The following is a 23,728-nucleotide window of genomic DNA, read 5'->3' on the forward strand; positions in this document are numbered from 1 at the left end:
ACACAAAAATGAATTAAAAACAGATTGAAGACTTAAATGTAAGACCTGAAATAATAAAACTTCTAGAGGAAAACTTAGGCAGTAAGTTCTCTGACACCGGTCTTGGCAGTGATTTTTTGGATTTGACACAAAAAGCAAAGGTAGCGTGAGCAAAACTAAACAACTGAGACTCCATCAAACTAAAAAGGTCCTGTACAGCAAAGGAAACCATCAACAAGATGAAAAGGCTGAATGGGAGAAAATATATACAAATCATGTATCATGTATTAAGAAGTCATACTATGCAACAGCAAAAAAAAAATCCAATTAAAAAATGTGCAGAATATCTGAATAGACATTTTTCCAAAGGCAACATCTAGATAGCCAACACGGATATGTGAAAAGATGCTCAATATCCCTGATCATCAGGAAAATGCAAATAAAAATCACAATGAAATACCACCTCACACCTGTCAGAATGGCGATTATCAAAAAGACAAGAAATAAGAGCTGGTGAAGAAGTGGAGAAGAGGGAACCTTTGTGCACTGTTGGTGCGAATGTAAACTGGTGCAATCACTACGGAAAATAGTATTGGAAGTTCCTTAAAAATTAAAAATAGAACCATGTGATCCAGCAATCCCACTTCTGGGTACTTAGCTGAAGGAAATAAAAACACTAACTCAAAGAAATATATGCATTACTTTGTTCACTGCAGCATTATTTACAATAGCCAACAAATGGAAGCAACCTAAGTGTTTACTGATAAATGAATAAAGAAAATGTACTGTGTGTACACACACACACACACACACACACACACACGTATATACACACAATGGAATATTAGCCATGAAAAAGAATGAAATTTTGCCATTTCCAACAAAATGAATCGACCTGGGACATTATGCTAAGTAAAATAAGTCAAAAAGACAGACAAATATCATATGATCCTCAGGTATATGTGGAATCTGGGTGGAAAAAAAAAAAACCTCATAGATACAGAGAACAGACTGGTGCTGCCAGAGAGGGTGGTTGGGACGTGAGCAAAATGTACAACCTTCCAGTTATAAAATAAGTAAATCTGGGGATGTAATGTACAGAATGTTGGCTATAGTAATAATATTGTACTGTATATTTGAAAGTTGCTAAGAGAGTAAATCTTCAAAGTTCTCATCACAAGAAAAAAAACTGTAACTCTGTATGGTAACGAATGTTAACTAGACTTCTTATTGTGATTATTTTACAATATATACAGATATCAAACATTATGTTGTACACCTGAAACTAATATTATGTGTCAATTATATCTCAATTTTACAAAAAAAAATGAAAAGATTTATTGGAAGTTATGTAAAAAAGGAAAAAATATTTCCTAGACGCATGGATGGAGGGCTGAAAGGATTCACAGTAAGCATGGAGACCTATGATAATGATACCCAACATGGATATTACCTAATTAGTTATGTAAAAATTTAAAACAAGCACATGAAAAGATGCTCAACGTCAGCAATCATAATGAGAGAGCACTTTACAACCATGAGAATAGTAAGTATGGGCAAGGATGTAAAGAAATTGGAATCTTCATACATTTCTGATGAGAATGTAAAATGGTACAGCTGCTGTGGAGCACAATTTAGTAGTTCCTCAATATTCTAAACATACAGTTACTATACAACTCAGCAATGCTACTCTTCTCCCCCAAGACACTGAAAATTTATGTCTACACAAAAATTTGCACATGAATGTTCACAGCAGCATATTTCCAACAGCCAAAAAGTGGAACCCAAATGTCCTCAACTGATGAAGGAATAAACAAAATGTGGTGGTATATCCATAAAATGGAATATTATTCAGTGATAAAAAGGAATGAAGTACTTACTATTACATGCAACAATATGGATGAAACTTAAAACATACTAAGTGAAAGAATCTAGACAGAGAAGACCACATATGATATGATTCCAATTATATGAAATGTCCAGAACAGACAAATCTAGAGAGACAGAAAGTAAACTGGTGGTTGCCCAAGAATAGAGGGGAGAGAGGAAACGGAGAATGATTGTCGATGGGTACAGGGTTTCTTTTTGGAGTGATAAAAATGTTCTAAAGTTAATTACGGTGATAGCTGCACAACTATGAATATAAAAACTGAATTGTGCTCTTTTAAAAAACACTGAATTGTACCCTTTAAAAGGGTAAATTTTATACTATGTAAATTATATCTTAATAAAGCTGCTATAGAGAAATTAAAAACCAAGAAATACCTTTATTTCCTAACTCGTACTGAAAACCTCAAATTCCTTTACATTTTAAATTAATTTAACTTACTTCTAATAGTGACTTAAATTTTAAGTAAATTTTAAGCCAAGTCACAATTTATACCAGTACCTGTTTGCACACCAGTGTCCTTCCTCGGAGAGGCTGTAGAGCTGATATATGCATTCATTTTACCACTGATTTTATCCAAGCCATGTCCTGAATTTGCAATGTTGTCAGTAGATGCATTATATTCCACTTGTATTGTATCAACTGGCAAGAGAAATAAGTTATGTGATAAAATGACATAGCAGCAACTAAATACACACAAGACTCTTAGTTTAATCAAGCAGTGCAAACACTGCAATAAAAATTTAGAAGGGCTAGCCTAAAGTTTCTTACAAAAAGCTATCAGCATTCTTATCCCTTACTGAATTTTGGGAGATCACTTAATGGATACCTCTGTAAAAATGGGTACAAAAGGGCTTCCCTGGTGGCGCAGCGGTTGAGAGTCCGCCTGCCGATGCAGGGGACACGGGTTCGTGCCCCGGTCCGGGAGGATCCCACATGCCGCGGAGCGGCTGGGCCCGTGGGCCGTGGCCGCTGGGCCTGCGCGTCCGGAGCCTGTGCTCCGCAGCGGGAGAGGCCACAACAGTGAGAGGCCCGTGTACCGCAAAAAAAAAAAAAAAAAAAAAAAAGGGTACAAAAGTATACATTTTACCTATTGTGAGGAAAATGTAAGAAAATGTATGTGAAAAGATACTGAAAATTATAACATTATTTAGTTCTACTCTTAAGGCAATTTCCCAAGTAAGCATTATAACTTTACATTAGTTCAAAGTCTGAAATTCCTCAAAAAATATTTAGTTAACAGGTGTTTAAAGGTATTAAAAATAGGCAATTATTTAAAATTTTCAAGAAATATTATGAATAAAATTCTAGTCCAGTGCTTACTGCCAAGATTTTTAATCAATCTAGAAGTGTCATGTCCCTTTTGAGCCAATTCTCGGATTCTCTGTTCTTGTTTCAGTCTCTGTGCCAACTCCTGCGCTCTCTGCATCGTCTGGAACAGTTCAATTGTCTTAAGGGTCATGATTTCCTATCAATATTGAAGTGCGCAAAGTTAATTAAATACAATTATCAAACGTACAGACTTGAATATTTTCTCTCAGTAGATATTTTCTAAGCTCCTACTATGTGCCAGGCACTATTCATGATACTGGGAGTAGAGAAGCCAAGAGAACAAAGTTCCTTCCCTTTTACAGATTACATTTTAGTATCTTTTTCTACAGCTGTATTATTAGACCACAAATACAAACACTCTTTTACCCATGCTATAAAGTTTTCAAAACTTCTAAAACCAACAGTCAATTCCACCTGAATTTTATTAAGATAAAAAAATAGATAATAAGAGGTAAGACTCAAGACTTACAGCCATTTTTTGCAATTCAAGCAAATCACACTTTGATTTTTTTCACATATGTAGTTATTTCATAGGTGTAGTTGGCTCAGCCTATTCAACATAATGAAATCAGAACCTAAATCGTTTGTACCTTCATCAGCTAACTCTGAAGTAAAGATTGCAAGTGGGAAACGGCAAGAAAAGGCAGTCTCTCAGCGCCACCTCCCAGCTCCAGGGGGAGTGCTGTATAGTCTGCTCTGTAGACCTCAGGAACCTTTGGCAATCAAATGTCATTGTATAACTTGCTCTTTGTCAGGCCCACTCAAACATGGCACTTGACATCACCATACCTATGCAGACTGTACCACTTAATATAGGGGTTCTCCTAGCCAACCAGATATCTACTCTTTTTAATAGACCCTTACTTAGCACAGAGGAATCCTCTAACACAGCAACAAACTCTATCATCAATCCCAGCCAATGACTCTGCAAGTAAATGCTCCTGTTCACAAGTGGATACAGACAGAAAGGCCAATCATTTCTCTTAACCTATTTAGAAATTTATTAGTATAATCATTGCTTAGAAAAGATTTAAAAATCAAGCAAATGGATAACTTTTGTTTTATTTTGTAATAACTCATCCTGACCTTCTTAGCAGAAAGAAACCCAAGGAGTACAGCATTTGTGAATCAATCATTTGAAACAATAAAACCTCCAGCTTCCCTCCTACTTTCAAAACCTTCTTTATGCAAAGCTTTAATGTTTCTGCATAGTTTCACAACTTCAAAACACATGCAAATGTTCTGGTTATTTTTTCTTTAAAAACACACCCAGGGACTTCCCTGGTGGCGCAGTGGTTAAGAATCTGCCTGCCAATGCAGGGGACACAGGTGCTATCCCTGGTCCGGGAAGATCCCACATGCCGTGGAGCAACTAAGCCTGTGCGCCACAACTACTGAGCCTGCGCTCTAGAGCCCGTGTGCCATAACTACTGAGCCTGCATGCTGCAACTACTGAAGCCCGCGCGCCTAGAGCCCGTGCTCCGCAACAAGAGAAGTCACAGCAATGAGAAGCCCACACGCCGCAACAAAGAGTAGCCCCCCGCTCACCACAACTAGACAAAGCCCACGCACAGCAACAAAGACCCAACGCAGCCAAAAACAAATTTAAAAAAAACCCAAAAAACAACACACCCATTTTTACTCTAAAATGTTAGTTAGGATATAAATACCTACTTCCTTTTGTTTTTGCTTAAGTATATCTTCTTCATACTGTTTCTGCATCTCTTCTTGTTCCCGTGCTAAACGACGCTCCTCCTCTTGTTCCTCCTTCTTTCTTTGCTCTTCTTCAAGCTGCTTCTTCTTGCGCTTCTCTTCCACCTGAGCAGTGATGGCTTTCTAGTTATAAACAGTAACGTAAATTATTGTCATAAATTTTTAAAAAATCCATAAAGCATCTGGTGTTTCAAAAATGTTTATCAATATATAGAGAGTAATACGTATATGAGTTAAATTAAAATGTCAGGTTTCCAATGTATTTTTCCCATCTCCCATCAAGTTTTACATGCTTTTTCTTTAATCCCAAGAGGGCTCGTAGAAGAACTAAGAGAAAAACAACTGAAGAAACAATCTCAGTGCTTAGCATACATAGTGCCTGGTAAAAATAGCAGATGCTCTATAAATGTCTGTTCACTTAACCGACTGCAAGTAACCATATTAACTAAGCCAAATTCTTCATATAGTAGAGATTTGCCGAATTACTGGACATTTAAGTCCCTTTAGTATTAGACTAAAATTAGGACAAAATTTTAATCTTAGTTTCCTTTCTTATATTATCCATTAGATTTCTTAATCATAATTCTACTTCAATCCCTTGCATCTATTTCCCTTTCAAAGAACTAATTCTCATCCTGAACAGAATTCAGGAGAATTGGAGAAAAAAATATCCAATACCAACTTAAGATTTAGTGTCATTTCAGATACACAACCTAAACATTAAAGACCTTCTTCCTTGGAAGGCAGGTGGCTGTACTACATGATACTGTCTGGTTCTCAACATAAGTATAATTCTAATATAATGCCAGTTGGTGTAGGGATTAGATTCATCACAGGATTGTGCAGGGCCTGTTCTGTAAGTTTATACTGGAATTTTAATTTCCATTTACTTAGGTATCTAGCCCATGACTACTAATGATTAAGGCAAAGAACAACATTTGACAATGCAATACCTGATGTTCTAACTGTTTTTGTCGTCTCCTGTCTCGTTCCTCAATTTGAGCTGGGTCCAAAAGAGCAGTCATAGAACGGAGAAAGCTGGCAAGACAGATCCATTAGCTATTTAAAACCTCCAAAAGGTGGGTTTAACAAGGTGCTAAGTCATTTTTGTTTGAAATGTATCTACTAGTCATTTCTACTGTAAAGAAAAACACCAAACCTGAAACCAATTAAGATACAAATACAACAACAATCCTAAAAAGGCACACAGACCTCCTTAAACACCAACAGGTGCTGAAGGAGGCACTTACTTCCTTTTCTTACTGCTTTCTACAGCCACGTCTCTAACAGGTCTTGCTACGTGCTCCTCCTCTGAAGGTTCAACCTGGCTTCCCGTTGTAGGTGTATACAGACTGCTGATATCAGCCAGGTCCTGAGCGTCCAGAGAGACACAGAAGTACTCTGGTTGTGTTTGTGTTGACCGAGAGGACAGCTGAGACTGAGAACCAGGACAGCTCTTGAATGAATCAAAATGTATTGCCCATCTGTCATGCTCCTCACCCTAATCACGACAAATAAGAACTGCTAAGAACTCTTCCAACTCTTATGTTTAAAATCTCAAATGACAAACATGATTTCTAAAAGTCACCACACAACAGAACAAGCATCATAAAGATTAACAAAACTGTATCCTGTATTGATCCCATATACATTTAGACAATTAAGCTTGGAGAATATGAAAAATTCAAAGAACCAGGAAATTTCTAAAACGTTAGTTACAAGAAGCTATGCAAAATCACACTGAATTCATTCAACGAAAGGTTCACAAGAGCAAATATGGAATAATTTGAATACTCTTGTCAAACAGTTTCAGGACACTTTTAAGTTTATGATTAGAGACTCTGAAATTATTTTTTCCCCCTTTATACCGATAAAACTTCATAAATTACCTTTGAAGATATAATTTTTTCCTCTACTTTTTTTTGCTGGTCATCCTCTATTTGCTTGTTCAACTCTTCAATCCATTTTCTCTGCTGTTCTTGTTTCACAGCACTGAAAGGGCGCTCCGTCAGTACTGCTTCCTAAACAAGTCATCAATACCATCAAAAGTTTACCTCTTTTTGTAACCACTTTATATTTACAAATCTTTCCAAATAATTTATATAGATTTAACGTGGAAAGGTATTTAACTCTAAGAGAAGCAATAATTTTAAACAAAAAAATTCGAGGGACTTCCCTTGTGGCACAGTGGTTAAGAATCCGCCTGCCAATGCAGGGGACCCAAGTTCAAGCCCGGGTCCAGGAAGATCCCACATGCCCCGGAGCAACTAAGCCCGTGTGCCACAACTACTGAGCCTGCACTCTACAGCTTGTGAGCCACAACTATTGAGCCCCCACGTGCCACAACTATTAAAGCCTGCGTGCCTAGAGCCCATGCTCCGGAACAAAGACAAGCCAACATAATAAGAAGCCCATGCACCACAACAAAGAGTAGCGCCCCCCCCCCGCCCCCGCTCACCACAACTAGAGAAAGCTCACACGCAACAAAGGCCAAATGCAGTCAAAAATAAATAAATAAATAAATGTATAAATAATAATACTTAAAAAAAATTCGAGTATACAAGAATTAAGTAGATATATTCTAATTTTCAGAATCATATATTTGTAACACATACTAGCAGAAGGATATAAGATAACTAAGTAAACGTAAAGAAAGGAAATTTTCTAATGAAAAATAGAAAATTTTCTCCAAACCAATTATAAGATTTTCAAATTTCTATCCTAATATAGTCTCATTTACTTTGAAAGGAATCACTGATAAACTGAAATAGATAAATACTGTTTAACACTTGGCTTCAGAATACAAAAACATTGCTTTGGGACCAAGAGCCAGGAGGATATAATACAGCCAGAGGCTTTCTCTTACTGAATCATAATGCCTCTTTTGGATACCTTTTGTTCCCATTTCTGCTGCTACAGCCCTAGCATGATCTATGACATTTCACTAAGAAAAATATATTGTGTCCAGATTAAGTCCTTGAATTCTAAGAAAAATAAAAACAGTAGCATAAAAATTTATTGTTCCTTTAACTTATGAGAGTTTAGTACGCTTTAACAAAAAGGAAAGCATATATTCTACTCAAACTGTCCTAAAATGCAAGAGCTAAGCAACAAAACATTTTGTTACATGACATAACTACAGGACATAATTTTTAAAAGTTTGACAGAATAATGTAATGGCAAAGCTCATTAGTTTTCAATCAATTGCTTTGATCAAAGGAAATACTTACACAAAAAGGAAAAATCTTAGTATCGCAGGTGCTCTCACACATTTTAAAACAGATAAAAACCAACCCTATTTATTTAAGCCTAAAAGAACCACTTCAAAAGGAGCATTTTCTTCAGGTAAGTGATTTAACAGTTCTTCTAATTTTAGAAATGTTATTTTAGAGGTCTAACTGGAAAAAAAAAAAAAAGGACCCTTTGAACTCCTTATAAGAAATTCACAGGGAATTCCCTGGCAGTCCACTGGTTAGGACTCCGCAATTTCACTGCCAATGGAGCGGGTTCAATCCCTGGTCGGGGAACTAAGATCCCAGAAGCCACATGGCATGGCCAGAAAAAAAAACAAATTCACAATATGGCATTGAATCAACATAGAATTCTGTAATCTGTTTCTTAAGTCTGATGTAACCAGATCTGGTTTCAAATTTTGGTGGGGTTTCCAATTATTCAAGGATAAGACACAAAATACCCTTGAAAATTCCTAAAATCCTCATCAAATGCTTTATATACATGTCTTATATTTACAACCCTGTGGAAAATTTAATAATCAGTTCTTCCAATTCAGTCTTCAACTTCTTACTCAAGGATGACTTATATCCTTGTTTTACTTGCTTGCCACCTGAATAAGTCATTTCACTTCTCCAACCGACTAGAAAACTCTTTAAATTATTACTTTCTTTTTTACAAGTCTTCCCCCACGTGCATTCAGTTACAGGAATGAAAGTATAAGGATCTGGGGGGTGGGAGAGGTGGTAGGTAAATGAAAACTCCCTTTTGACTACTGAGCTCATTTTAGTTGAAACCTGAGTAAGGCAAATGTGTGTAAAATGCAAGACTCACTGTGTAACAAATGTGTTCTGATGATGATCTAGCACCTCCCTTCTGTTAATGCTTCAACATGGCTAAGAACCCTCTTTCTCTAGGTTCACTCACTTTTTCACTTTCTTTCACATTATTGACCTCAGACGCCCCTTCCCCTACATAAAAGCTCCTTTTCTAAACACCTATTTTGAGCCTATTCTCAAGTGACAGCCTTGAGTGAAAACTCATTTTCACAGGTACTCAATACACACTTCCCCACAAACAGTTCCTAATGTTACAGGTTCCTAATGTAAATCTTTAGCTACCTTCAAGTTCTTCTATGTTAGAAATTGCTAGTCTTACTCCTAATATAAATGCTGTATGAATGGCAGCTGCTATATCAGAACTGAAAGTAGAGGCTTTTCAAATGGTCACCTAGACATGCTTAGTTCTGTTTCATTTAATTCTCCCCTTAAAGCAGTCTAAAAATGCATGTCTGTGAAAGGAGAACACTCAGTGGTGACTTTGCCATGGTCCACAATAGTCCTGCTTGCCAGTGCATGATTCCCAAGCCCAGACACCAAGCCTCCCTACTTTAGACAGTCTGTCCACCTACTCATCTTGTCCACTCAGTACGCATAAAAGGCATGCTTCTGGGTGGTGGGTGGTTTCAGGACACTGGGCTAGAAAAAAACAGATCTTCCAAGAGGAAGAGCAGCACAACCAAGAGCTACAATCATTTTGGAGGGTGGGCTGGAGTACTCTGAACTTGAAAGTAACTGTAAAATCTCTGGAACCAGGACTACACAGTTGTGCACGTGGCTAAAATCCTGGTTTTCATGTGCTTATTGGCCATATCTTTGGAGCCATATCTGTTCAGTCTTTTCCTTATTTTCCAATTTTACTAACACAATCGTCCCTTGGTATCTGTGGGGTACTGGGTTGCAGGACCTCCTGAATATACCAAAACTGGCAGATACTCAAGTCCCTTATATAAAATAGTGTAGTATTTGCATGTAACCTATGCACATCCTCATGTGTATTTAAAATCAACTCTAGGTTACTTACAATACCTAACAGAATGTGTATGCTATGTAACTAGTTGCCAGTGCATAGCAAATTGAAGTTTGGCTTTTTGAAACTTTCTGGAATATTTTTTCCCTGATATTTTCCTTTTTCTTTTTTTTTTTAACTGACTAATTACTTTATTATACATTTTCATAAAGAACTTTATGTATGTTATCTTTTTTAGCCCTCACAATAATAACAATAATAATACGAATTGGCTGACAACACTCTCTCTGTTACAAGCACTGCTGGGCATTTTATATACATTAATTTCCATGATAAAATTATGGGGTAGGCATCATTTTTAAAGAAATGAGAACTAAGGCACAGAGGTGTTAAGTATCTTATTAAGACTCATGGCATCTGGAAGTTTTTTCCAAACATTTTCAGTCCGAGATTGGTTGAATCTATGGATCTGGCACCCACGGATACAGAGGGCCGCTTGCATCCAACTATTCTGATCTTATTTCCTTCCTTCTACTTCCTTTGGGTTTAACTGTTGCAATTCTTTCTCTAACTTCTTGAAATGAATACTTAGATCATTTATGTTTTGCTTTCAGTCTTTCTCTTCCAAGAAATGCATTTAAGCCTATAAACGTCCAAGCACAGGAAGCTCATATGTTCTCATATATATTTTCATCATCATTCGGTTCAACACACTTTCTAATTCTGAGTTTTCTTTCACTTAAAAGACTACTGCTTAAATATCAAACATTTGGAAATTTTGTTATTTGTTACTGATATCTAGCTTAATTCCACTGTGATCAGATAACATATTCTGTGTAATCTAAACCTATGAAATTTGTTGAGACTTTATGGCCTAGCAAATTACTAATTCTCACATTTTTTTCGGTTTTTTTTTTTTTTTTTTTTTTTTTGCAGTACGCGGGCCTCTCACTGTTGTGGCCTCTCCTGTTGCGGAGCACAGGCTCCAGATGCGCAGGCTCAGCGGCCATGGCTCAGCGGCCCAGCCACTCCGCGGCATGTGGGATCTTCCCGGACCGGGGCACGAACCCATGTCCCCTACATCGGCAGGTGGACTCTCAACCACTGCGCCACCAGGGAAGCCCTTAATTCTCACTTTTAATTTCTAAAATATTTTGCCCATAGATTTTTTGGGTTTTCTATATAAATGACAAACTGCTACAGTTTTATTTTTTCCTTTCCAGTTCTTAAGACTTTTAATTTGTCTTGCTATACTGGCTAGGACTACCAATAACATAGTAATAATAATATGGGCATTTTATTTAATTTTTAATTTTAAAGGGACTACTACTAAAATTTCTCATTTAGTATGATGTTCGCTATAGGGTGGTTGTTTTTTTTTTAAAATACGCAATTGGAAATTCCTTCTAGTTTAATTGCCTGAAATACTGTCCTTAACAAACTGGCTTTGAGTTTTATCAAATGCTTTTCCTGCATCTATTAAAATGTTTTGTTTTATTGTGTTAAAATGGTACACTATACTTGCAGATTTTTAAAAATTCCCTTAACCCATTATGAACCGTAGTCATGATATATTACCTTTTTACACATTATCAAATTTTACTTGTTAATATACTTTTTTAGAATTTTTGTGTGTATATTCATGAATGAAATAAACCTAATTTTCCTTTTTTGTTATTTTTCTGGCTTTAATACCAAGTTTATACTGGGCTTGCAGAATGAACTGGGGGCCATTTCATATTTCTACTGCCTGGAAAGCTGAATAAATTTGGGATTTATTTCTTTAAAGTTTGGTAGAAACTGTCAGTAAAACCATGTGGGCATTTTGTTCTCCTTGTGGGAAAGTTTTTTTTTACCCAGATCTACAATTACTTTAATGGTTACATAATTATTCAAGCTTTTTACTTATTTTTATGTCAGTTCCTGTAAGTTATAACTTTTCCAGTAATTTACCCACTTCATCTAAGTTTTCATAATTATTGGCATAATATATTAACTTACTAATGATTCACTCTCTACCTGCAATGCCATTTTCACTCATTATATATTTCACCGACTGGTGCCCTTATTTTCTTTCCTTTTTTTTTAATTTTTAAATTTAAATAAAACTGACCTGCAACACTATGCTAGTTCCAGGTGCACAACATAGTGATTCAATATTTCTATACATTACAAAATGATCACAAGTCTAGTTACCATCTGTCACCATACAAAGTTATTACAGTATTATTGACTATATTCCCCATGCTGTACATTTATCTCCATGACTCATATATTTTTTAACTACAAGCTCATACCTCTTAATTTCTGTCACCTGTTTCACTTATGCCCCACCCCCCTCCCCTCTAGCAAAACCACTTGTTTATTCTCTGTATCTATGAGTCTGTTTGCTTCATTATGTTCTGTTCATTTGTTTTGTTTCCTAGATTCTACATATAAGTGAAATCATATAGTACTCTTTGTCTTTCTCTTACTTCACTTAGCATAAGTGAAGTAAGCAGATAGACTTCTAGGTCCGTCCATGTTTTTATAAACAGCAAGGTTTCATTTGTTTTTATGGCTGAGTAACATGCCATTATATACATACACCACATCTTTATCCATTCATCTATCGATAGACCCTAGGTTGCTTCTTTATGTCCCCTATTGTAAACTGCAATGAACATGGGATGCATGTATCTTTTCAATTTAGTGGTTTTTTTCCTTTGGAAGAATATCCAGAAGTAGAACTGCTGGATTGTATGGTAGTTCTGTTTTTAATTTTTGGAGGAAACTCCATCCTGTTCTCCATAATGGCTATACTAATTTACATTCCCACCAACAGCTGGTGGGAAAATTCCTTATTTTCATGATCTATTTCTTCTAATTTAGGTTTATTTTGTTCTTTTCCTAACTTAAGAGAGATTTATCTAGGTTTAGTGTTATGGGTAATTGGCGTACACAACTTACTCTCAGTGTTCTCCTCCACCTGTTTAGTTGTTAGTAAGTTCTGCTTCTTATTCTTAAAGGGGATTCACAGGTATATGAAGTACTTAGTACACTTCTTGGATCCTAACAAGCCCTCAAACAAATCAATTTCCTTATTTTATTTAATTATTAAATCTTTCTGATAAGGCAAAGAGACCCACTCAGTTGTTTGCTTTTTTTCCTTTTCTTTTTTTGGCCCCGCCATGCAGCATGTGGGATCTTAGTTCCCTGACCAAGGATCAAACCTGTGCAGTGGAAGCACAGAGTCCTAACCACTGGACCGCCAGGGGATCCCCCCCACCAGTTTTGAATAAGGAAGAGGATTTCCTTCCATAAAGTTTAATTTTGGAGGACTGAGATAGGATTCCTCTGATTCCAAGAATGCCAGTATAGAGAGGTAAAGGGAAACTTTAGCTAGGACTGATTCATTTTAGTCAAGCTATTGTATTTCTTTCTTCTGAAATTAGGCCATCAGTGGACTGGTACTAGTTTATAACTTAGTCACAACCCATTTCTGTTGTGGAAAGGGCTTCATAATTCACAAACCCTCTTCTCAGAATTCTAAAGTAACTTGACAACAAATGGAATATAAAGGTTCTAGGCATTCAATTTTTATTCTACTGGGTTGTGACCAACTATTAAAAAAAATCCTGTCCTGTAAGTGCTATAAATCTAGAGAAATTCTTGTTGAACTCTGAACCATGCTATAATGAGCTCTTTTTGGTACATGACATGGATAGAAATGTTTTATGGATTATCCTTTATACCTGTGAAAAATAAAGGAAACCTCATTTAAAATGGAGTCAGAAAGCCCTGAAGGTGGAGCTCTCACCCATATATGACTCACCACAGCTTACAGACCCCACCAAGATTTCCTTCTCACTAGCAACAAGCTTCCCACCACCTGCAGCTACCACAGCCCTCCCCAATTTCCTCCTTTCCTCTACAAAATCAAGTTCCTCTCCTCTGTTCTCCAAACTTGCCTAAGGTTTGTCACAGTTTGCTTGTCCTGAATTACAACTGTCTACTATTCCCAAATAAACTCATGTTGCTGGTAAAATAACTTGCTCTTTTGTTTTTTAAGGTCAACATATCCTTCTGTGTGTCAGAAATAATACATAATATTTTTAAAAGTCAGAAAGTTGAAATGCCAAACAATGGAAAAGATAAAATATACGTAATATAGTGATGATTATTATATATGAATATCTTGGGCATTAATGCAGACTGGTGTTTGTGTATCTACTCATTAAGAAAATATAATACCAAAAGGATCCACATCAAACTCATATGCTGCACAATAACCACCACCTTCAAGAGTCTATACACACACACACACACACACACACACACACACACACACACAACTGTTAGAATAAAACAAATTCAGCGAAGTTGCAGGATACAAAACCAGGAGAAAAAAATCAGTTGCATCTCTATACACTAACAATGAACAATCTGGGAAAATAAAATTAAGAAAACTATTCCATGTACAATAGCACCAAATACTAAGAATAAAATACTTAGGAATAAGTAGGCCAAAGACATGTACACTGAAAACTACAAAACATTGCTGATAGAAATTAAAGACACAAATATCAATAAATGGAAAGACCCTACCTTCATGAATAGGAAGACTTCGTATTGTCAGGATTACCTAAAGCAAGCTACAGATTCAAAGCAAACCCTCTGAAAATCTTGATGTTTTTTGCAGAAATGGAAAAATGCATCCTAAAATTCATATGGAATCTCAAGGAACCCTGAATAGGTGAAATAATATTGAAAAAGAAAATTGGAGGACTTAACCACTTTCTGATTTCAAACCTTACTACAGAGAGGGGGAAGATGGTGGAAGAGTAAGACGCGGAGATCACCTTCCTCCCCACAGATACATCAGAAATACATCTACACGTGGAACAACTCCTACAGAACACCCACTGAACGCTGGCAGAAGACCTCAGACCTCCCAAAAGGCAAGAAACTCCCCACGTACCTGGGTAGGGCAAAAGAAAAAAGAATAAACAGAGACAAAAGAATAGGGATGGGACCTGCACCAGTGGGAGGGAGCTGTGAAGGAGGAAAGGTTTCCACACACTAGGAAGCCCCTTCGCAGGGAGACTGCGGGTGGTGGAGGGGGGAAGCTTCGGAGCCGCAGAGGAGAGCACAGCAACAGGGGTGTGGAGGGCAAAGCGGAGAGATTCCCGCACAGAGGATTGGTGCCGACCGGCACTCACCAGCCCGAGAGGCTTGTCTGCTCACCCGCCGGGGCAGATTGGGGCTGGGAGGTGAGGCTCGGGCTTCGGTCGGATCCCAGGGAGAGGACTGGGGTTGGCGGCGTGAACACAGCCTGAAGGGGTTAGTGCACCACGGCTAGCCGGGAGGGAGCCCGGGGAAAAGTCTAGACCCGCCAAAGAGGCAAGAGACTTCTTCTTCCCTCTTTGTTTCCTGGTGCTTGAGGAGAGGGGATTAAGAGCCCTACTTAAAGGAGCTCCAGAGACGGGCGCGAGCCACGGCTAACAGCGCGAACCCCAGAGACGGGCATGAGACGCTAAGGCTGCTGCTGCCGCCACCAAGAAGCCTGTGTGCGAGCACAGCTCACTATCCACACCTCCCCTTCCGGAAGCCTGTGCAGCCCACCACGGCCAGGGTCCCGGGATCCAGGGACAACTTCCGCGGGAGAACGCACGGCGCGCCTCAGGCTGGTGCAACGTCCCACCGACCTCTGCCCCCGGTATGGTAATCAAAACAGTGAAACAGTGGCATAAAGACAGACATACAGAACAAATGAACTGAATGGAGAGCCCAGAAATAAACCCTTTCATATACAGTCAAATGATTTTCGACAAGAGTGCCAAGATGATTTGATGGGGAAAGAAGAGTCTGGCGCCGGGAAAACTGGATATCCACATGCAAAAGAATGAAGCTGGACCGTTACCTTACACCATATATAAAAATTAACTCAAAATGGATCAAAGATCTAAACTATAAAACTCCTTTAGAAGAAAACATAGGGGGAAGCTCCACAACGTTAGATTTGGCAATGATTTCTTAGATATGACACCAACAGCACAGGCAACAAAAACAAAGAATAGGTAAAATGGACTTCATCAAAATTAAAAACTTTTGTACAAGAAAGGACACTATGAAGTGAGTGAAAAGTCAACTCATGAAGGAAATACCTGTAAATTATATACCTGATAAGGAGTTAATAACCAGAATATATAAAGAACTCCTACTACTCAACAAAAAAGAAAATCCAATTCAAAAATGGACAAAGGTGCTTGCTTCGGCAGCACATATACTAAAATTGGAACAATACAGAGAAGATGAGCTTGGTCCCTACATAGGATGACACGCAAATTCGTGAAGCATTCCATATTTTTATCCCAGGAATGCAAGGATTCTTCAATACACGTAAATCAGTCCATGTGATGCACCATATTAACAAACTGAAGGAGAAAAACCATATGATCACCTCAATAGAGGCAGAAAAAGCTTTCGACAAAATTCAACACCCGTTTATGATAAAAACCCTTCAGAAAGTAGGCATACAGGGAACTTACCTTAAAATAATAAAGGCCATATATGACAAACCCACAGCCAACATCATCCTCAATGGTGAAAAACTGAAACCATTTCCTCTAAGATCAGGAATAAGACAAGGTTGTCCACTTGCACCACTGTTATTCAAATAGTTTTGGAAGTTTTAACCACAGCAATCAGAGAAGAAAAAGAAACTAAAGGAATCCAAATCGGAAAAGAGGAAGTAAAGTTGTCACTGTTTGCCAATGACATGATACTATACATAGAGAATCCTAAACATGCTACCAGAAAACTACTAGAGCTAATCAATGAATTTGGTACAGTTTCAGGATACAAAATTAATGCACAGAAATCTCTTGCATTCCTATACACTAATGGTGAAAATCTGAAAGAGAAATTAAGGAAACACCCCCATTTACCATAGCAACAAAAAGAATAAAATACCGAGGAATAAACCTACCTAAGGAGACAAAAGATCTATATGCAGAAAACTATAAGACACTGATTAAAGAAATTAAAGATGATACAAACAGATGGAGAGATATACCATGTTCTTGGATTGGAAGAATCAACATTGTGAAAATGACTGTACTACTCAAAGCAATCTACAGATTCCATGCAATCCCTACCAAACTACCACTGACATTTTTCACAGAATTAGAACAAAAAATTTCTCAATTTGTATGGAAACACAAAAGAACCCAAATAGTCAAAGCAATCTTGATAAAGAAAAACGGAGCTGGAGGAATCAGGCGCCCTGACTTCAGACTATACTACAAAGCTACAGTAATCAAAACAGTATTGTACTGGCACAAAAACAGAAATACAGATAAATGGAACAACAGGATAGAAAGTCCAGAGATAAACCCACACACATATGGTCACCTTATTTTTGATAAAGGAAGCAAGAATATACAATGGATAAAAGACAGTCTCCTTAATGAGTGGTGCTGGGAAAACTGGACAGGTACATGTAAAAGTATGAAATTAGAACACTCCCTAACATCATACACAAAAATAAACTCAAAATGGATTAAAGACCTAAATGTAAGGCCAGAGACTATCAAACTCTTAGAGGAAAACATAGGCAGAACACCCTATGACAGAAATCACAGCAAGATCCTTTTTGACCCACCACCTAGAGAAATGGAAATAAAAAGAAAAATAGACAAATGGGACCTAATGAAACTTAAAAAGCTTTTGCACAGCAAAGGAAAACATAAACAAGACGAAAAGACAACCCTCAAAATGGGAGAAAGTATTTGCAAATGAAGCAACTGACAAAGTATTAATCTCCAAAATTCACAAGCAGCTCATGCAGCTCAATATCAAAAAAACAAACAACCCAATCCAAAAATGGACAGAAGACCTAAATAGACATTTCTCCAAAGGAGATATACAGATTGACAACAAACACATGAAAGGATGCTCAGCATCCCAAATCACTAGAGAAATGCAAATCAAAACTACAATGAGGTATCACCTCACACCAGTCAGAATGGCCATCATCAAAAAACCTACACACAATAAATGCTGCAGAGGGTGTGGAGAAAAGGGACCCTCTTGCACTGCTGGTGGGAATGTAAATTGATACAGCCACTGTGGAGAACAGTATGGAGGTTCCTTAAAAAACTACAAATAGGGCTTCCCTGGTGGCGCAGTGGTTGAGAGTCCGCCTGCCGATGCAGGGGACGTGGGTTCGTGCCCCGGTCCGGGAAGATCCCACATGCCGCAGAGCGGCTGGGTCCGTGAGCCATGGCCGCTGAGCCTGCACGTCCGGAGCCTGTGGTCCGCAACAGGAGAGGCCACAACAGTGAGAGGCCCACGTACCACAAAAAAAAAACAAAAACAAAAAAAACTACAAATAGAACTACCATATGACCCAGCAATCCCACTACTGGGCATATACCCTGAGAAAACCATAATTCAAAAAGAGTCATGTACCACAATGTTCACTGCAGCTCTATTTACAATAGCCAGGACATGGAAGCAACCTAAATATCCATCAACAGATGAATGGATAAAGAAGATGTGGCACATACATACAATGAAATATTACTCAGCCATAAAAAGAAATGAAATTGAGTTATTTGTAGTGAGGTGGATGGACCTAGAGTCTGTCATACAGAGTGAAAAAGTCAGAAAGAGAAAAATAAATACCGTATAACTAACATATATATGTGGAATCTTAAAAAAAAAAAAAAGGTTCTGAAGAACCTAGGGGCAGAACAGGAATAAAGACACAGATGTAGAGAATGGACTTGAGGACACAGGGAGGGGGAAGGGTAAGCTGGGACGAAGTGAGAGAGTGGCATGGACTTATATATACTACCAAATGTAAAATAGATAGCTAGCAGGAATCAGTTGCATAGCACAGGGAGATCAGCTCAGTGTTTTGGGACCACCTAGAGGGGTGGAATAGGGAGGGTGGGAGGGAGACGCAAGAGGGAGGAGATATGAGGGTGTATGTATATGTACAGTTGATTCACTTTGTTATAAAGCAGAAACTAACACACCACTGTAAAGCAATTATACTCCAATAAAGATGTTAAAAAAAAATGCACAAAGGACTTATAGACATCTCTCCAAAGAAGATATACAGATGGCCAATAAGCACATGAAAAAATGCTCAACATCAAGAATCATTAGGGAAGTGTAAATCAGAACTACGAGATGCCACTCCACATCCATTAGGATGGCTATCAACCAAAAGAAAAAAAGAAAAAAACAAGTGTTAGTGAAGATGTAATCAGAACCCTTGTGCACTGCTGATGGAAATGCACAATGGTGCAGGAGCTGTGGAAACGGTATAACAATTAAAAATAAAATTATCAAATTAAAACTGGTAAAAATTTAACATAAAAAGATAAAACATAAAATTACCATATGATCCAGCAATTTCACTTATAGGTATATACCCAGAAGACTTGCAAATACAGACTTGGAGAGATTATCTGTACATCAAGGTTCATAACAGCATTATTCCCAATAGCCAAAAGGTGGTAACAACTCAAATGTCCATCAACATTTGGATGAATGGATAAACAAAATGTAGTATCATACATAAAATGGAATATTTTCAGCCTTAAAAAGGAATGGAATTCTGATACATGTTTACAACATGGATGAACCCTCTAAACATTAAGTGAAATCTGTCAGACATAAAAGGACAAATATTGTGTTAGTCCACTTAAACATACTGAGAATAATCAAATTCATAGAGACAGAAAGTAGAATGGTGGTTGCCAGGGGCTAAGGGGAGGGAGAAATGGGGAGTTACTATTTAATGGGTATAGTTTCAGTTTGGAATGATTAAAAAATTCTGGAGATGGATAGTGGTGATGGTTGCAACACAGTGTGAATGCACTTAATGCCGCTTAACTGTACACTTAAAAATGATTAAAATGGTAAATTTTATGTTATGTATATTTTACCACCACAAAAGGGTAAATTTGATGTTATGTATATTTTACCACCAAATTTTTACCACCGAAAATTAAGAGGAATTTTTTGTTGGCTAACTGCAGAACTATGGTCTGGTGGTAGCAGTAAGAAGCTAGCAGAAAGATAACCTCACTTTCTATCCCATGTTAGTATGCTAGAATATACTCCCTTCACTTAAGAGGCTTCCCAGGAAGGGGTAGTCATTAGGGAAAGCCAAGGTTTCATGGAGGTGACGTATTCTCACAAAGGCTGAGGCTATAAGTAAATTTCTTAGAAACACAAAAAGAAATGTTAAGCTGCACAGTGTAAAAAAACGTTTGGGCTGAACAATACAGGAAAGAGAATACAGGACCATTCAACTGGGGGAGGAGGAGTAAGACTGAGAATCAAGAAGAGGAGAGAGGAAAGGAAGATGGTGAGAGGATTGACTCTTAGCAGCCTCAGGGTTCAGAATGGACCTGTGCTTTGTAAATTATAACTAGAGCAAACTTTCATTAAACACTTGTTATATGTCAGCCACTGTCTTATGCACTTAATATGCATTACCTCATGTTTTTTTAATTTTTATTTTTTGCGGTACGCGGGCCTCTCACTGTTGTGGCCTCTCCCGTTGCGGACCACAGGCTCCGGACGCGCAGGCTCGGCGGCCATGGCTCACAGGCCTAGCCGTTCCGCGGCATGTGGGATCTTCCCGGACCGGGGCACGAACCCGTGTCCCCTGCATCGGCAGGTGGACTCTCAACCACTGCGCCACCAGGGAAGCCCCGCATTATCTCATGTTTTAACAAAATTGGCCTTGATGATTCTGCTGGCAACTAAATTTCTCCTCCTCTCAATTACATTAAGAGGTTAACTTAATATTCAAATAATATAAATGGTTGTGGCTATGGCTGGGATTTATGAAACCAACTGCTTTCAGGTATTTAAAGGGGGATTTTTTTGTTGCAGTTCATGTCCGCCCAGTAGCACCTCTCCATTATCTTACAGCATTCACACATAAATACATAAAAACTACATTTAAACAGTAAAAATATGCATAGGTAATCATACTCTAATCCTTGGTTGTCCAACCCTGGATTTAGTATATGATTTCCTTTCTAGTCTTTCTCCCATCCCCAACCCCTATCTCTGACTCTAAAATATAAATAACTTTACTGGTTTTCTAGATTATTAAAAAAAAATGACACATGCTATCATTCAAAAAAAAAAGCAAAAAAACTAAAAGTCACCTTAAATGGTTAATTCTTTATCTCATTAACAATCATAGTATGGATTACTCCCAGATAATAAATGACCTAAAAAGCCATGCAAAATAAGCAATAATAAATGACATGCTAACACTTCAACTGACATTTCGGTAACAGAAATACCTAATATTTTTAGCATTAAAGTTTTTTTAATCCTCATGTTGAAAAGTAAATAAGCTTACAACTGATTCTCAATGACGTCATGAGTAGTTTTATTTGCAGTTTTTAGTAGTATGTGCATGCATCAATTTCTAAACTTTAAAAACTTAGAATTATCATCCAGAACTATAGAGTTTTCCAAAATAACTTCTAGAAAGACTAATTTATTGCCTTTTAACATTTGGTCAAAGTGCTTTTGGGAACACTGAAAAACGTAATTCATATTTCATTCCTTTTGTTAACGTAAAATTATCAACAGACTATAAACTGATGTAAGCTAGTCAGTCCTATATGGAGCAGAACAAGCTGCCATGCAAACAATCTAACTGGCGGGGTTCTATAAGAACTCTACCAGTACTGAAAATGTCTACCACCAGAATCATACCTTTAGGTTACTGCCTTATTTTCAGAATACATTTGTTAAAATGTAAATGTTCATTAGGAAGGAAAAAAAGAAATAGTTAATAACTTTTTTAAAATTTAAGGAGCAGGGCTTCCCCGGTGGCACAGTGGTTAAGAATCCGCCTGTCCAGTATTTACAATAGCCAGGACATGGAAGCAACCTAAGTGTCCATTGACAGATGAATGGATAAAGAAGATGTGGCACATACATACAATGGAATATTACTCAGCCATAAAAAGAAATGAAATTGAGTTATTTGTAGTGAGGTGGATGGACCTAGAGTCTGTCATACAGAGTGAAGCAAGTCAGAAAGAGAAAAACAAATACCGTATGCTAACACATGTATATGGAATCTAAAAAACAAAAAAAAAAGAAAAAATCGTTCTGAAGAACCTAGGGGCAGGACAGGAATAAAGATGCAGATGTAGTGGATGGACTTGAGGACATGGGGAAGGGGAAGGGGATGCTGGGACGAAGTGAGAAAGTAGCATTGACATATATACACTACCAAATGTAAAATAGATAGGTAGTGGGAAGCAGCCGCATAGCACAGGGAGATCAGCTCGGTGCTTTGTGACCACCTAGAGGGGTGGGATAGGGAGGGTAGGAGGGAGACGCAAGAGGGAGGGGATATGGGGATATGTGTATACATATAGCTGACTCACTCTGTTATACAGCAGAAACTAACACAATAATGTAAAGCAATTGTACTCCAATAAAGATGTTAAAAAAAAAAAAAGGAATCCGCCTGCCAATGCAGGGGACACGGGTTTGAACCCGGGGACACGGGTTTGAACCCTGGTCCAGGAAGATCCCACATGCCGCAGAGCAACTAAGCCCGTGCACCACAACTACTGAGCCTGTGCTCCAGAGCCCGCAAGCCACAACTACTGAGCCCATGCACCACAACTACTGAAGCCCACGTGCCTACAGCCCGTGCTCTGCAACGTGAGAAGCCACCACAACGAGAAGCCCAAGCACCGCAACGAAGAGTAGCCCCCGCTCACTGCAACTAGAGAAAGCCCGCGCACAGCAATGAAGACCCATCGCAGCCAAAATTAAAATAAATAAATTAAAAAAAAATTTAAGGAGCATACTGCACTCAATAAAAATTAACTGGTGATTTAAAAGAGTATTTAGATTCACTTCTTCAAGGAAAATAAGTTATATAGTCATCATGTACTAAAGAGCTTATATATTCAAAGTAATGACATTTAGAACTTACCTCTAAAATCTGACTAGCTCTAGGCAGTGAATGCCTGTCAGCCTGGATCACCATTACCTGACTGGGAGACTGTGACAGAATGCTAGAATAGCTAGCAGAAGTCTAACAACAAAACGATAAACAAGGGTACTTTTTTGTCTAGTATTAAATACATGCAAAATTTAAAGGTCCCCAAAGCACTACCCGAGGGACACATGGTATATACTTATGTTTGATAAGCAATCACTTATGTTTGATTTGATAACCTTGTAGTGAATACCACATGGTCAGTGGTAGAGTTTTGTGGTCATCTATAACATCGTGGAGCTCTTTTATAGGAGCCTAAAGGAGGTGCCAGGGGCCTTTACACTCACCTACTAACATAGTAAGACTATTTACAGAATGCAAACAGAGTAGCTGAGGTCATAATTTAATTCAAAATAACGTTGTTTTAAAATACCATATGAAAAGTGAGTTTTAAAAAAATGAATAAGCTTCAAAAATAAGCTTTATGAGGGACTTCCCTGGTGGCACAGTGGTTAAGAATTTGCCTGCCAATGCAGGAGACACGGGTTCGAGCCCTGGTCGGGAAAGGTCCCACATGCCGTGCAGCAACTAAGCCCGTGCACCACAACTACGAAGCCTGCGCTCTAGAGCCTGTGAGCCACAACTACTGAAGCTCGTGCGCCTAGAACCCATGCTCCGCAACAAGAGAAGCCATTGCAATGAGATGTCCGTGCACCGCAACGAAGAGTAGGCCCCGCTCACCACAACTAGAGAAAAGCCCACGTGCAGCAACAAAGACCCAA

General features: G+C 38.1%; 1 protein-coding gene and 1 non-coding gene across 11 annotated transcripts in view; one reads left to right on the forward strand and one right to left on the reverse strand.

The window, feature by feature from the left end:
- CCDC66 (coiled-coil domain containing 66) overlaps window positions 1-23,728 on the reverse strand; it is a 54,839-nt gene that overhangs the window by 18,025 nt on the left and 13,086 nt on the right. For 9 of the 10 annotated variants that reach the window (XM_049715285.1, XM_004267932.3, XM_049715284.1 and 6 more), the window contains 6 exons: window positions 6,802-6,933; window positions 6,163-6,413; window positions 5,866-5,950; window positions 4,874-5,035; window positions 3,191-3,335; window positions 2,369-2,509 (listed from right to left, as the gene is read on the reverse strand). In XM_049715285.1, the coding sequence (XP_049571242.1) occupies window positions 2,369-2,509; window positions 3,191-3,335; window positions 4,874-5,035; window positions 5,866-5,950; window positions 6,163-6,413; window positions 6,802-6,933 (916 nt within the window). Of the gene's footprint in view, window positions 1-2,368; window positions 2,510-3,190; window positions 3,336-4,873; window positions 5,036-5,865; window positions 5,951-6,162; window positions 6,414-6,801; window positions 6,934-22,940; window positions 23,043-23,728 lie in introns of all 10 variants that reach the window. The other variant, XM_049715290.1, reaches the window with a different exon arrangement.
- On the forward strand, window positions 16,197-16,302 carry LOC117200730 (U6 spliceosomal RNA). The gene has a single exon (XR_004482393.1). It is a non-coding gene; the product is annotated as a U6 spliceosomal RNA (small nuclear RNA).

This window comes from Orcinus orca, chromosome 10 (genome assembly GCF_937001465.1).
Source record: "Orcinus orca chromosome 10, mOrcOrc1.1, whole genome shotgun sequence".
In the NCBI taxonomy this organism is placed as follows: domain Eukaryota; kingdom Metazoa; phylum Chordata; class Mammalia; order Artiodactyla; family Delphinidae; genus Orcinus; species Orcinus orca.